This window comes from Tenrec ecaudatus, chromosome 1 (assembly GCF_050624435.1).
Source record: "Tenrec ecaudatus isolate mTenEca1 chromosome 1, mTenEca1.hap1, whole genome shotgun sequence".
NCBI lineage: Eukaryota > Metazoa > Chordata > Mammalia > Afrosoricida > Tenrecidae > Tenrec > Tenrec ecaudatus.
The window spans coordinates 36231405-36247054 of NC_134530.1; the positions used below are offsets into that span (position 1 = coordinate 36231405).

Genomic DNA, 15650 nt, shown 5'->3' on the forward strand with positions numbered 1-15650 from the left:
CAGATGGCAGACCTGCGGCCTACTCCCTGTGTGTAAGCCCCAGTCTAAGTGCCGGGAGTATAGCAGAGAGCAGGGCCGACCCAAAGCCCGTCCCCGTGGGACTTGCATAGATGCTTGGTCATGGCAGAGGGTGAAGTACGGTGAGGACAACAAGGCAGGTTACGGAAGATGGAGACAGATGGGTGGGCATGCTGCTTTCTCTGGGTTGCAGGGCACTAAGGGAGCTTTGTGCTGAGACCCTAACGAGGTGATAGGGCAGGTCATGCAAAATGACAGGGCACAGTAGGTCCGGCAGATGCAGCGGCCCATGCAAAGGCCCTGTGGCGGGAGCTTCTCTGGTGGGTGAAAGGAGTGAGTGAGTGAGTGAGTGGTCCCGAGGGAGTGAGGGGGCTGGTGCAGGACATGAGGAGGAACAGGTCAGCAGGGACCAAGTCAAGGAGTATCGAGGTGGTTCTCAAGGTGTCAGGAAGTCCGTGGAGGCTGAGCCATTGGCCTGAGATACAGGTGAGCCTGCGTGTGCCCGTCCCTTCCCGAAGCCATTTCAGGAGGGCCTGGGGGAAGTGCCTCATTACCAAGGTATTGTTAATTCAAGAAGTTACTAGTCAAACAGAGCCATGAACCTGGTGGCCTGGGGATGGCGACAGAGCTCAGAAGAATAAACTCCTTCAAGATTTGGCTCCATGCCCTCCCAGCCCCCGGCATGCCTTCTCTCTCTGCCTCTAGGAGTCCCGTGCCCTTATTCTTGATAGGCTCCCAAGAACTGTGTTGTTGACAAACTGATTCTCACTAAAGTGTGATTGACTGATGTCAAGTGGGGTGGAATTTGAGGCACTGGGACAGAGCAGCAGGGGAGACATTTGAAGGGCAATGTGGGGGTGGGTGGGGGTGTTCAGAGGTAGAGTAACAGCTGGGACGTGCCAGATGGGAGGTGGAAACTCAAGTCTGTGTGATTCTGAAGTCCAGGGGGTTGAGGGAGTTACTTAAGGTGAGTTGGTGGGGAAGTTGGCGAGCCACCTAAGATCCTCCCTGGTGAGGCCGCAGCACTCGGAGACTCCGGGAGCAGCAGGGGAGCCCAGGGTTCTGGCCATGGCCCGCTCCCTAATACCGTCGTCCCTTGCATTCCAGGCCAACACGTGCAGAGCTTCTGTAACACAACCTCAGACACCGTCTGCGCCCCCTGTGAGGACAACACGTACACCGAGCTCTTGAACTTTGTCTCCGAGTGCTTCAGCTGTGACTCCCGCTGCAGCTCCTGTGAGTGGGCCGCAGAGGGGGTGGGCCCCAGCACCCTCCCTGAGCCCAGGCACTGGGGCCCCTAGCCTGAGCCCTGGTGGGTGGGGGTGGGAGCTCCCCGGTCCTGAGGGCTCCACACCCCAGGCTCGGTTGTTAGCAGTGGCCTCGAGGCGCTGTGGCCACCATGCTGAGGGCCATCCACCTGCAGCCTGGAGACCGAGCTTTCTGGGTGCAGGGCTAGCTGTGAAGGAACCCTGGTGGTGCAGTGGTTACATGCCGGCCAGCTAACCACAAGGTCAGCTGTTCGAAACCACCTGCTTCTCCAAGTGAGAAAGACAAGGTGTTCTACTCCCAGAACGAGTTATAGACTCAAAAACTCACGGGGCGGTTCTACCCTGTCCTGTAGGGTTGCTATGAGTCAGAATCGATTTGATGGCAGGGAATTGGGGTTTGGGTTTGGGCTGGCCGCCAGGGTGAATGGACGTGACAGTGGACAGGGCAGCCGTGGAGACTGAAGGGACGCTGGGCTGCCCTCTTGCTCCTCTAGACCTGGTGGAAGTTCAAGCCTGCACTCGAGAGCAGAACCGTGTCTGCAGCTGCAAACCTGGCTGGTACTGCAAGATGATGATTGGGAAGAAATGCCGCCTTTGCGTTCCGCTGAGCAAGTGCCCACCCGGCTCTGGAGTGGTCAAACCAGGTACGGGTCAGGGCTGGCAGTCTTTGGGGACCCCCTTCATGGTACCACTGTCAAAGCATGGGCCTCCACCCAGGAAGCCCAGCCTGGGCACATCATCAGCAGTGGCCGGCTGCTTGCTGCCCCTTCCTCTGTCTGTCCGTCCACCACTCTCTCTTCCCTCAGTTCAGTTGACCAGGTACTTGCTGCGCAATAGCGCCCAGAGATCCAGAGGTGGCCTGAGCATCAGTTATGATAACAGATGGGGATCCCATGGGAGGACGGGCCTATATGACACTGGAGACCAGGTGGCCACAGAATGTTGGTTAATGGAAGCACCACTCAGTCGTGGATGTGAGAGTGTGTGTGTGCGTGTGTTCCGTGAACTTGAGTTGGTGACGGGTCATAATCTCCCCCCTGAAGGAACTGAAACAACAAATGTGGGGTGCTCACCTTGTGCCCCGGGGACATTCTCCAGCACGACCTCGTACACAGACAGCTGCAGGCCCCACCGGACGTGAGTGCTGAGCCCTTTGCCACCAGAGGGCCAAGGGGGGGATGTCCCTGGGGAACTCTTGGGGCCCATAGGGCCCGGGATCTCCCCACGCGTTGACTTCCTTGGGGTGAGGTATTGCTGAGCCCTGCCAACCACCCACCCATGTCTGGTCTGGGTGGGCCCGAGGGTGGGGCACCTAGGGAGAAGTAAGGGCAGGACAATGGGTCCTGAGAGGGTGTGGCACATAGGAATGGTGTCAAAGAGTTCTTGGAAAGATGGAATGGAAAGATAATGGGATTTTTTCTATGAAAAATTTGAAGCATCCCTGTAACCTTACTTCCCATCGTGACTACTGGGCCCCCTGCCTCCTGGCTTGGCACCTATGAATGGCTCCGCCACCCTGCCCTCTGCTGTCTTCCAACCAGCCTCGTTCTCCCGCAGCTGTAGCCTCGTGGCCATCCCTGGAAATGCAAGCATGGACACGGTCTGCAGGGCTCCGGCCCCTGGCCTGACAGGGACCTGGAAGCCCGCCCCTCCACGCCAGCTGGAACCCACAAGATCCCCACCCATGGAGGCCACTCCAGGACCCGACACAGTTCCAAGAACTTTCCCCCTGCTCCCCCTGGGCCCTAGCCCCCCGGCTAAGGAGGTCAGCACAGGGAATATCACTCTGCCAATCGGTGAGTCCCTGAGGGCTCATTCATTCATCCGCTCACTTACATGGTCTCTTGCTCTGTCCTGGGCTAGAGGGGGGACAAACCTGGTCCCCTTTCCAGCCCCACAGTGTCACCAAGAATCCCTGGGCAGGGAGAGGAGGTGTGGATCAGAGTTCCCAGTGGAGAAGGGGCCCTGCTTGTGGGTTGCAGTTTCTGATGACAGAAGACTGAGCTAGGCTACCTTTTGGGTTTAGGGGAGCATCAGCGAGAGGTCTCCAGCTGGTGGCCCTGGGGCTGGATTGTGTGGCACGCATTTTGGGGGTATTTGTTTTGTCATCGAGTTTGGAAGCCTGTAGACTGGGCTTGCCCTCCCACCCGCACACCGTCTCTGGTCAGCTACCTGTGGCCATTGGTTACTTGCTTGGCCCTGAGGGCCTCTGAGTTGGTTCCTTGTAGCCACTAAGCGTCTCTTTACTTTCTAGGACTGATTGTGGGCGCCACAGCCTTTGGGCTGCTCCTCATAGCGCTGGTGAACTGCATCATCATGACCCAGAGGAAAAGTAAGGTGCCCTTCTTGCCTGTGGGTGCTCGTTCACCCCTGATTCACTGAACGGGGCGAGGTGCTTCTGGGATGTCTATGCTGGGCGATGTCAAAGAGTCAGGCAGAGCTGGACGAGACAGGCCCCGCTCATGAGGGCTTAACCCCTGGGTGTGGGGACATTCCCGCCAAGTTCCTCCTACAAGGCAAGGTGAGATCGAGGGTGGCGGGGGTGGGGGTGGGGGGGTGTTCATCATGGTTTTTCGGGGCCTCAGGGAGCAGGCATCATGGAGCTGGGCCTGCTGTAGATGGCAGGCAGTGTTCCAGGATGAAAGGGTGTGAGCAGATGGGGATGAGGAGGTGGGGTGCAGTGGGGGCAGGAGAGGGGAGCAGGGCAGTGGGGGTCCCTCTCCCTGATGAGTCCCTGTCTCTCTGCAGGAAAGCGCTCCTGCCTGAGCGGAGAAGCCAAGGAGGTGAGTGGCCGGGGAGAACGGTGGCCCTCAGATGACAATGACTCTCATCTGCCTCTTCAGTTTCCAAAGCACTGTCTCAGGAGCAATGGCTCTCAGACTGACTTCAGGCCACCTGGTTCTATGGGCAAGCTGAAGGGCTGTCTGCGGAGTGGGGGACGGGGAGAGGTGGGGCTCTGAGTGCTCCCATGGGGCCTGAGGTCTACATCAGCATGCCTGCAGGCTCTTTGTTAGACATAGGCCAATGCTGGCGTATTTATGGATTCGCCGCCCGGAAGTACCCTGACACCTGCGGGTGACATCAAAATCCAGAGGGCTCCATTTCCCTGATACCAGAAAGCCCAGGTGAGGACAGCTGCTGCCATGCGTTCACCTGCATCTTCTTACGATGCTAAAGGACGTGCAGTTCTGAAGTCTTTAGTGTGCTGGCTTCCGTCCTGTCCTGTTCTTTGTGGCTGTGTGGTGTCAGGTGGTGACCACCACTTCGCACATGACCCCCAGGTTCAAAGGGTGAGGACGAGGGGGACATGGCCCGGGAGCCTTTGATCGATAAAGCAGACAACCTCCCAGAAGCATGAGGTAGGAAGGGTAGAACCATGTCACGTGACCAACCTAGCTGCAGGGCGGCTGGAAAAGTGAGCAGTCTGCTTGCTCAGGCTCTGTGGTGGAGTAGGGCGTCTATGGGAGGGACAGATGGCCACTGTGCTTGGTTGGAGGCCCAAGGCCCCTGCGCGGCACCTTGGAAGAATGTGCTGGTGGTCTTCTTACTTTCAAAGACGGTCCCTGTGGAGCACAGTTAGACTGTCCCACACATGGGGTCCCCAGGCGGCAGACTCAACTGATGGCAGCCGGGTGGGTTTACTGATGGCCGAGGATGGGGGCTGGGGGCTGGCAGTGGAAAGGCTGCTGAGGGATGGCAGCCCCCCGGGCTTGCTGCAGTGCCACGCCTGGTAGGCAAGATGGGGCTTCACACCATTTGACAATGAGGAAGCCAAGCCGGTGGGGCCTCTTCCATATGCCTTGTTCCGCTCGTTCCGCTCAGTCAAGGTTTCTCAACCGCAGTCCAGCTGAGCTGTGGAGTCCTAGTTGGGGACAGCTGTTCTGGGTCTTGGGGTCAGATCCCTAACCCCTCCTTCCTGCATGCTTCCTACGGTGGCAAGTAAAACGATCTTCAGATAGGACCAAGCGTCCTCGAGGGGGCCAAACCTCCCCTGCCCGAGAACCATGAGGCTAGAGAGGAGCTTACCCAGGGGCCTCCGGTGCCTGTGACATGTATAGCGATTGACACACGCTGATCCTGGGAGGGACTGTATATTTTTTTATCTCTTGGTTGACACGTAACAGAAGTGCAGAGGAGGAGTAACTTGCCCCAGGTCATGGAGCAAGCCGTTGGTTCGGATCCTCTGGACTCCCAGCCCAGGGCTCTTCGCTCTGTCCTGGAGGATGTGTATTTCCGTGGAGAAAAACACTGGTTTGAGGAATCAAACCGTTCTCTCTCGGTCAGGCGCTGCCTCTCATTGCTCCCCTTTCTGGCCTCAGTTCCGGGATGCCCACGGCTGTGTGCCTTCCAGTTCTTTCCTCGTAACCTCTTCCCCAGCTCAGGGTTTCTCAATTCCTACTGCTAGGAGGACGGGCGGGGAACCTCCGCTTCCTCTTTCCCTGCCTGAGCTTTGCCTGCGCCAAACATGAGCCGCTCAGCTTCTGTGTGCTCGGTGCCAAGCCCAGCGGCGTGCGGGGCAGCAGCTCTGCAGGAGGAAACCCCCGTTGGTGTTTGCCAATGCCTGTGGTGTAAATATTGTCACCACAATCTGGCTCAGGCTATGACAAGCCCCTGCTGGGGGCGGTCGTGCCCCCTCTGCATCCACACGCACCCCATTTTGAAGACGAGGAAACAGAGACTTTGGGAGCCTCAGGTCTTTATTTGTGTCGGGTTAGACCCCTGGGTAAGTGGCCGAGCCCGGCTTGGCAGTTCAGTCTGAATCTGCAGGCTTGGCCTTTGCCCCCTGCCTCTGCTGCTGGCCGATGGTCAGAGGTGTTCCAAGCTGTTTTCAGGGCTGGTTGCCCCACCTTGGCTCAAGGGTGGTCCTTGCTGAGAGGCCAGCTGAAGTTCCTAGTGAAGGGTACTTATTCTCAGAGGAAGGACCTGCTCCTCTTGCTGCAGAAATACCTCCCAGAGCATGATGGGATCGTGATTTCTCTGGTTCAGAAAAGATGGTACATCCATATGTGGGAGGTTACCCACTCTCACCCCCAGGTCTCTGCTAGGTTCTGTCAGGCTCTGCTTCTCCCCAGGGCCGGGGCCAGAGGAGCCTGGCTGGCTGGGATCCTGTTTTTCTCAAGAGCCCATCAGCCCCTCCACCTCACTTTGCTTCAAGAGGCGGCCTGAACTTTGCAACCGTGGCTTTCAGCGAGGGAGGCGGCTGTGACCTTTGCAGGTTTCACATTTGCCAGAAAAGCCCCTTCTCAGAGAGTGACATTTGGAGGCTCCTCCCCTGCTGTCCCTGCCCAGGCTGAGCTGGGTGCTCCCAGTGGCCAAGATAGGTCTTCAGAGAGATGGATGCCGCATGAAGCTGGCTCACCTCCCATCCATCCAACCCCAGCTGCCTCCCAGATGAGGGGATGGGAAGCAGGCATCTCTGGGCTCCGCTGAGCTTCAGTCCCAGACCCACTGTGTGGTGCAGGCATGGGGCTCTCCCTCTCGGGGTGCCTTGGTGGCCTCATGCTGAGGACCCTCTGGTTTGGCATCTTGGCGGACTTGGCGCTTGTGTCTGAGGGGGTCACAGTCATGGTGGGCAGGGTTGGGTCTGATGGGGGCAGGACTGTTGCCTAGTGAAACAGGTGGTACCGGATGGGTCAGTGTGCATCGGAATTGTGGCTACTTCTGTCGGGAGGAAGGAAGTCTAGTGATGTAGCGCTGAAGCGTGGTGATCCGAATTCAGCAGCCACTCAAATTCAGCAGCAGACAGATGTGCCAGTCCACTTCCATAAAGAACACCGCCTTGGATACGTCTCGGGCCAGGCAGGGCATGGGGGTTCAGAGTGGTTCTGGAAGGAGGCCAGGGGGTTCTCAGAATTTCCCTGGTGGGGTAGGGGTGGGGGCTACTGGGCTGATCAGGTCAGGGGAGTGGAGACAGCGGGCTCCATGGGATTTTTTTAGTTAATTACATATCATACAAGTTAATCGTTCAGGCATATTACGCAGAATTGGGCTATCACCTCCAGGCAATTTTCTTCTCGTCCTCATGGCTCGCTCCTTGTTTCCCTCCAAATGACCGACCCCCCACAGGCCCCTAGCTAATTACTCATCCAGTGACTGTCTCTATCCTGGTGTCGTAGGCAGAAAACCATACAAAACACAAACAGGAAGCCAACAACAGTGACTAGACAAAACAGAGAAAAACCTCCATGGAAAAGAGAGCGGAAAATACGAAAAGCAGACACGAAAGTCGGTGCAAAGGGCGTTCACGGTCAACCTGACTCCGTCTGCCACATTGACCTTGCCGTGTGCATGGTCTGAGAGCCAGGCTGTCCACGTCCCTGGACTGTGGTCCCAGGTGACTCGCCGGCATCTTTGCCCGCGTGGAGACCCTGGGAGTGGATGTGGGGCTTCCGCTGCCATCCACAGCCTGGCAACCAGAGCGTTCAGTCTGAGCTCTGACGCCATGGCAGTAGTTCCACGAGCGTTTCTTCGGCAAGGCCTCTGGGTGGACTCAAAGGTCTCTTGAACCTCCTGGCCGGCAGCCGAGGTGAGCAGCATTCACCCGGCACACCACCGAGGCACCGTGAAAGCCACCATACACAGTACATAGACACAGGCCCCTGGCTGGGTTCCAAAACAAACCTCCCCTTTTGAACCTCAAAGTGGAACTTCACCTCATTTTCCAGTGGCAGGAAGCATTGTTCCCGTCATCCTTCCCCCCATCCACCTACAAATGTGGAAACCCTCCTTTGCTGGCAGGTGGTGGCCAGGTTTGACCCCCGGGCCATGGCTGGTTGCCCCCCGATGTACTAAACACTGGGGAGCCAGACCTTGGTTGAGAACCCTTCACAAGCATTCACCCACTGGATCCTCACAACAGCCCGAGTGGGTAGCGGATCCATCGCCCTCTTTAGACAAACAGTGGTCTCTGGGGGGGGCAAATGGCTAATGCTCTTAACTGCTAACTGGACGTTTTGAGATATGCGTCCCATCTGCTTCCCCCCGCACCCCCCACTGAGAGATACCGCTGAAGACAGGCCTAGCGAGCCATTTCCCAGGCCACAGCAGTGCAGTTATACGCTGACATACACGAAGTCACCGGGGTCAGCGTCCACTCATCGACCACTGGAGGTTTTTGGGTGGTGGTTGTTGTCTGTTTGTTTAAGATAAAAAAAAATCCAGAGGCACAGAGAGGTAAAGTGACTTGTCCAAGGTCACACAGCAGTGCGTGGTGGAGCAGGATGGGCTGACTGGAGGCCAGGCTCCTGGCTGCTCCTCACCTGCACGGTCTTCTTGTGCAGACGGGCTGCCTCAGGAAAGCCACTTCTCAGGCCTCTGTTTGATTTATTTATTTAAATCCTTTTACTGGGGGCTCTTTCAGCCCTTATCACGATCCATACATATATCCATTTGGTCAAGCACATCTGTACACAGGTTATCTTTTTCAAAACAGCTTCTTTCTACTTGGGCCTCTGGCATCAGCTCCTCATTCCACTTACCCCCCTCCCCTCCCCCAGGCCTCTGTTTTCTTATGCCAAATGAAGGCCAAACCCTGCTCCCCCGGCCCTCCCAGGCTGTTTGGTAAACCAGACCTTGTGGCCTCATACTCCAGCGGGGGGAAAAGCCAAGCCCACTGTTATTGAGTCGGTTCCGGCTCAGAGTGACCCTGTGGGTCAGAGTAGAACTGCCCCCGGCAACTTTTCCACACTGTAACTCTTTATGGGAGCAGACAGCCTCATCTTACTCCTGAAGACAGGCTGATGGGTTTGAAGCTGGGTTTGAACCGCGGCCTTGGAGTTAACAACCAAAGTGTAGCCCTTGTGTAAAGTGTTGGGTATGGATGGAGTGCCATGGGCAGGAGCGTAGTGTGAACCGGGAGGTGCGACCCGCGGTGGGTGCCGATGGTGATGAAACAGAGTCCTCCTCTGCCCTGTCCAGCCTCACCTGCCAGCTGACAAGATCCAGCTCCAGCAAGACGTGGAGCAGCAGCACCTGCTGACCACGGCCCCCAGCTCCAGCAGCAGTTCCCTGGAGAGCTCAGCCAGCACCGCGGGCAGGCAGAACCAGCCACACGCACGGGACACCGAGAAGCCCAGTGGGACTGGGGCTGCCCGGGCCAGCTGCACAAGCCCAGGTAAGGCACCCCACCTCACCTCTTGACTGGGGTCATAGCCACCCCATCTCGGGCCCCTGCAGCAGGGCGTGCTCTGAGCTTCGTGGGGCTGACTTGGCCTTGGCTTGGCTTTGCGGCCTCGCCTCCCTGCTCGCTCCCTGCTCACCTGGACTTCCTTCTGACCCTTTCCCGGGAGCACCCTTCCTTCTCGGTACCCCGCCCTGGTACCTGGACAATCCCAACTAGAGAATTTTCTTGAGCCGCTTTCCCCACTGGCCTGGCTGCCCTTCTGGGCTCAGTGAGCCCTTTTCTGTCCTAGGAGTGTCACACACACAGCCTCTGTTTGCTCCTTGCACCCTCCCCAGGCTCTGCCTCCCCTGCTAGGCCTGGGCCATTTTGCTCATCCCAGCACTCTGCCTGGCTAACAAACAAACAAGCAACAACAGCAGCTTCTGTTTACTGCATGCTTGTGAGACGGTGCCAGCCCTCTTCTGGGTACTTGACATGCTTGAAACCCATCCGCCCGTCCACACTAAGAAATTCCTCCTTGGATTATCCCCGTTGTGTAGAGGAGGACATGGAAGCCCAGGGCGGTTAAGCAGCTTGCTCAAAGGCACCCGGCCTGTCCATGGATGAGCCGCTGCTGAAACATGGATGATGACCAATACCCCCAGAGCTCTTGTGCTGGGGCCACTGCCCTGTCCCTTTCAAAGGCTGGGGTCCCCATATTGGCTCTGGAGATGTTTTGGTTGCAAGTGTGTCCCAGCCCTCGTCTGTGACAGATGATACTGTATACCGGCATCTGCGGTGCCCACACAAGTTTTGCGGTGCAGAGGCCAAGCCTGCTGCTGGCCTGAGTCTCCGCCACCTCTGGGCACACCAGCAAGAGGGAGGTCAGGAAGTGATCAGGGCCTAGAGCTTAGGAGACATCCTGTTTCCACCTCTTGAAACTGGGGACCTGGCACCACTTGGAGGGGCTGTTGAGGAAAGAGTTTCAGGGGACCTGGCCTGGTGCCCAGGTTATCAGCTCACTGGGCCACCTCCAGAGAGGGACTGCGGGCTCCCCAGTGGACTACAATCTGCTGCTCTCCTGACAAGCTGCGCCTGTGTGCCTCTACGTTCCCTTGCCCTTCCTGTCATCTGACTCAAGGCCACTTCCTCTCCTGCCTGCTCGCTTGGGCTCAGGTGCTCCTCTGGTTTCTCTGTCCTGGTGAGATCTCATCAGTGCCCACTTCCCCAACCTAGCCCGTGTCTGAGTGCTTCCTGAAGGAGGGGCTGGGCCGGGCCGGGCCCTGGAACAGAGCAGGTGAGCTGAGATGTTGGTTGACTGAATGAATCAGCCTCACATCGAGCTCGTAGTGCTTGCCTGCGCCCTTGCATTTCTCTCTGATTCTAAGCTCCGCTCTACCTGCTTTGCCCACATCCAGTGTGGCTGCCTCAGCCCTAGGATCTGCCCACGTTGGGCATCTCCCCCTAACCCTGCCTCCTCCTGGTCTCCTTCCCCTTCCCCCCACCCCGCCTGCCCCTGCCACTTTCTCCACTGTGGGAGCCTATGAGCCCCAGGGCCGTGTCCCCAGCCCGCCCCCAGGTTGTCTCATTCACCACGTGCAAAGGGCATGGTGAGGCTAGGTGACATTTGGGTGCCGTGGAGGTTCGAGGGTGGAAATTTCCTCCCAGCCTGTGAATTCAGTGCCCTTGCACCCCCAGTGTGTTTGAGGTGGTTCTGAGCAGAGCAGGTCCCCCGAGGTCCTGCTGTCAAGGAACCATGAGTCCAACTCTGCTCATGCACTTGGATGCAATGTGTGCTCAGGCTCTTGGCGAGTTCCTGGAGCAGCAGCAGGAGCAGCGGACACTTTTTTTGGGGGGGAGGAGGGCAATGGTGTGTCCAGCCCCTGACATGTGTCTCCTCAGTTAGAAAACACAAAGTGGCTGCCAGTGGGCAGGTCACAGACACAAGAGGGGCGTAGGCAGCCCTGTGTCCTGGAGCTGTTCCTGTCATTGTTACCACTCAGCAACAAGGGTCCTCTGGGCCTCGCATCTGGTTCCCAGGAGAAGCCAGAAAGCCAGACCATTAAATCATGAACTCCCAAATCCTACATCTTGATAGCCAAGTCCTCCCACCAATGTGACCCAGACAGCTCTGTGGGATGACTCCTACAACATTCCCCCCCTTTGGAGGCCCTAAGGATGAGGCAGCAACAGTCAAAATTCCCAGGCCCAGGGCCTGGGGCATATAAGTGACAGAGGCAATTGACTGTGAGCCCCAGAGAGCACAGACAGGGAGTGACAGGTAGGACAGCAGGGGAGTGTTTTCAGAGTGGGAAATCTGGGCAGGTGTGTTAAACAGGGTTCTCTAGAGAAACAAGATGAGGACACTTAAGATTTTGTATACATATAACAATAATGAAATAAACAGCTAATTAGTCCATAGAGCAGTACAGAGGGACCAGTTCAACTCTCTTTCATGAGCTAGTTAATATACTGGCAGTCCTTCACCTCACGAGGGTTGCTGGGTGCAAGTCAAGGAAGCAGACAACCAAGTCTTCTGTAGAGCAATACAGGCAGTCTAGCCACAGGCAGCAAACAGCAGGGCGGGTCACCAACAGTCGGCCAGATGACAGGATCCGACAGTCCCCAGATCACGCAATATACACACCAGTAGTGTGGTGAAGCAGGTCTCCAAACTACAGTGACACAATCCACGGGTTGGGTGTCCCACAGGTAGTGTAGCTCACAAGTTGAGGCAGAGAACGAGCTAAGGCAGCCGCACACTGGTCTGATCATCAGACAGCAAGAGATGGAAAGGTGAGGCTCGCTGCACCATTTATCTTTTTGCCCTTCAACTAAACCGCAACCTTATTAATCTCACCTGTGTCTATCGGCCAGGTTGGCACAATAAACCTATCACCTGGAGGAAGCAGTCTGTAGCTGAGGCCTGCAGGAAAGAAGGAAGGGACAGGGCCACGAGGAGGAACTCTCCAAACTGAGACCCCAAGTCTTGGACTGCAGTGGGGCTAGGTAGAAGCTGGGATGACTAAAGGTGACATAGCAGGAGAGGCAGTGACCTTGAAGAGTCTTTTGGAGGTAGACCAGGTAGGATCTGGGGCCTGGGAGGAAGAGAAAGGATCCAGTTGGGTCCAAGGCTTTGGGCCCGAGCGACTGGGCAGATGTTGGGCGTGTGGGTGAGATGCGGAGGAACCGGTTGCATGGGAGCATTAAGGGGCAGCTCGGCCTCGGGTAGAGGGTTGGCTGAGAAGGAAAAGTTTAGAGTCCGCGTGCCATCTCTGTAAAGCAACACCTTGCAAACCCTCTGAGGTTGATTCCTCGGCAGGTGGAGGATGAGCCTATTCGTTGGTTAGCACTGCGGACGCCGCCCAGCAGTTAGTTCATGGCGGCATTGACAGGTATTCTGCAGCCGGTCCTGTGTGCCTAGTCACGTTTGTGACCCTCGGTGGGGAGTGCGTCTTGTTCCTGGAACCCTTCCATCTGCCTCACGTCACTGGCTCTCCCCATCTGTGTGGCGTGTAGGTGGTGATGCTGTTCTTATTTGACGGGTGAGGAAACGGAGGCCCCCAGAGTCTAAGGGACTTGCACATGGGCACTCAGCAGAGCCCTGTCCTCTTCCTGGTCCACAGCCCCCCATCCCTGTCACTCTGACAAGAGATCGCCTATGAGACTCACCCGCCTGTCCCTCCCAGCTCCCCCATCCCCCCTCCCCACGCTCTGGAACCCTGGGACTGACCCACGTCTCCCATCTCCTTGCTTGGCAGAGCCCTCCCCCAGCGGCAGTGGGACCCAGGTCAACGTCACCTGCATCGTGAATGTCTGCAGCAGCTCCGACCATGGCTCTCAATGCCCCTCACAGGCCAGCTCCGTGACGGGCGATGTGCATGCTGCCGCCCCGGGCTTCCCAGGGGACCAGCAGGTCCCTTTCTCCACGGAGGAACAGCCCTTTCAGTCCCACCTGGGGGCGCCAGAGACGCTGCCGCAGAGCTCGGAGGAGAAGCCGCTGCCTCTGGGTGTGCCGGATGTTGGCATGAAGGCCCATTAACCTGTTGGCAGGGGCCTTGGGCAGCCCGTACCTCCAGGCCCTGCCTGCCACGACTCTGGGAGGTTTCCTTTATTGGCTTCCTCAGCCTCTGTTTCGCCTGCAGGTCCAGAGGGGTCCTGAAGGCCCCTCTTCTGCCTCAGTGTGTGTCCTTCTTGAAGAGCTGCCTGGTCAATGGCAGAGCCGACCCCACACTGGCAGGGCTGCTGAGTCGAGTCCCTGCCTCTTGGAGCTCTCCTCGGCTGGACCCTGGAGCCTGGCTCCTGGAGCCTTGGACGGTTTGGACTGCCCTCTCGCTTCCCAGGAGGCCCTGTGCCCCCCTGCAGGGCAGGAAGGACAAGAGCTTCAGCCTGAATGCTGAGACAGGGGGATAGTCCCAGAGAGCAGACTCCATGGGGGTGTGCTCCGAGTAGATGGCTGGCTCATTGCAGGGAGGGCATTTGGCAGCTTCTGCAGGGGACACGGGATCCCCCACCTTACTCAGGACCCTCAGAAAGTGTCCCCCACCCCAAAGTCCATTTCTGCCATCCTGTCCTCTTGTACCACACTTTGAAAATTGGGTGCCCAGAGGCTCAAGGGGGCAGCCCTCATGAGGCGGATGGCAAGCAGCTCTCAACCGGAAATCATTCCCATTTTAACATGTGGCAGTTAACAAATTATCCGCACCACCAGGCAAACCAAACAAGGAAGCATAGCTCGGAGGGCTGCTCCAGCCCCTGACCCAGGCCGCCCTGGCCTCCTCAGCTTTTGGTCTTCATGCCAGTGGCCCTCAGACCCAGTGCGCAACCCCCACTCCCCCCCAGCCCTCCCCTGTCACCTGGTGTGAAACCACACCCTCTCTTATCAGGGAACTTTCTGGAACTGTAGGTGTCTGAGACTCCTACAGGCATCTCTTTCCTCCTACCTCAGCCTGGACTTTCCTCCTTCCCTCCTGAGGGGTGCTCCCCTGACCCCTCTCCCTGTCCCAGAGCCCCAGCCCCCCCGGGGGAGCTGCGGAGCCATTTTGGTATGGTGCCTACGGTCACGTGTCTGTGTCCCGTCTGTCTAACCTGTGCTGCCGGCTCGGCAGCCCGTTTTGAAGCAGCTGAAAGCTATCATTTTGCCTAGGGATTCTCTTCTTCCCACTGGAGAGTCTAACACACACACACACACACACACACACACACACACACACACACACACACCAGCTCCCACTCAGAACACCGCAGGGGGTGGGACCAAGTGTGGACCAGACCAGCTTCTACAAGTGCCTGGATGCATTCAAGTGCCTGGCTGCATCCCAAGCACTTGAATCCCACGCTGATAAATTCCACCAGACTTGAACTTGGCCCCTGAGCTATCCATTTCCATGGAGACAAGCAGGACTTCCCATCCCGGAATCACAAAGGCAAAGGGCCTGCACGTGCCAGGCTCCCAGCCCAAGTCGGACCCTGCACCCTGGTGGGGCGCGTCTGCCCTCTGGTGGACAGTTCAGGGGGGCCACAAACCTCCCAGCTGGCACTGGGAAAGGAGAGTGTGGCTTCATTTCCTCCGGGCTTGACTCGATCCCATGACCAAGCGTTGCACTGTATGCTGAACAGTATTCCTGCTTATAAATAAACTTTTTGTTTCTTTTACTTCTTAAGCCCTGGGCGCTCTGATTGCGAGTCTGGGCTGGGGTTTGCCTGCGATCAGGCTTGCCTGCTGCTAAGCCGGTGTATAGGGAGTCGAGCCTGACAACCACGCTGTGGCTGGCCCACTAGAGGCACCCTGGCACAGCTGCCCGGGTCGGTGCACGAGAAGATGCGGCCTTCATGCCATGGTCACCCAGCTGGCCTCTGTGGGTTCTCGCCTCCTCTGGGGTTGGGGGCAGTGTCTCTCAGACTGTCTTCTCCCTCGGGGGTGAGGCTCTCCCTACCTGGGAGGCCCATCACTGGGGGCTCAGATCAGCACACGGGCTCTGGGAACCTGGGGGTCAGAGATTCTGAAGGAAGAATGTAGGACGGACACCTCCACGCGTGTCAAGATTGCGTGTGGCATTTCCTTCCTGCCCACAGTCCCTTCGCTCACAGCCCTTCCTCCATCGCAAAACCGAGCCGTGTAGCTGCCTCTGTCATCCAAGCTCCCTCGGATCTTTGCAGTGAATCCAGAGCTCGCTTCTCTTTGAATATGGACTCGTTCATGGGATGAAGGAAACCGCAGAAATAAGAGGATTGACAGCATCTCTCTTTTGGTGGTTGGTGAA

The 15650-nt window shown here is 57.5% G+C and overlaps 1 protein-coding gene across 1 annotated transcript in view; it reads left to right on the forward strand.

The window, feature by feature from the left end:
- The window catches only part of TNFRSF1B (TNF receptor superfamily member 1B), a 33678-nt gene extending 18636 nt beyond the window's left edge, over positions 1-15042 (forward strand). The window contains exons 3-10 of the mRNA XM_075550921.1: positions 1126-1254; positions 1781-1930; positions 2330-2423; positions 2844-3082; positions 3541-3618; positions 4035-4069; positions 9204-9399; positions 13149-15042. Of these exons, the coding sequence (XP_075407036.1) occupies positions 1126-1254; positions 1781-1930; positions 2330-2423; positions 2844-3082; positions 3541-3618; positions 4035-4069; positions 9204-9399; positions 13149-13429 (1202 nt within the window). The 3' untranslated portion in view covers positions 13430-15042. The remainder of the gene's footprint in view (positions 1-1125; positions 1255-1780; positions 1931-2329; positions 2424-2843; positions 3083-3540; positions 3619-4034; positions 4070-9203; positions 9400-13148) is intronic.
- Positions 15043-15650: the final 608 nt, after the last annotated feature.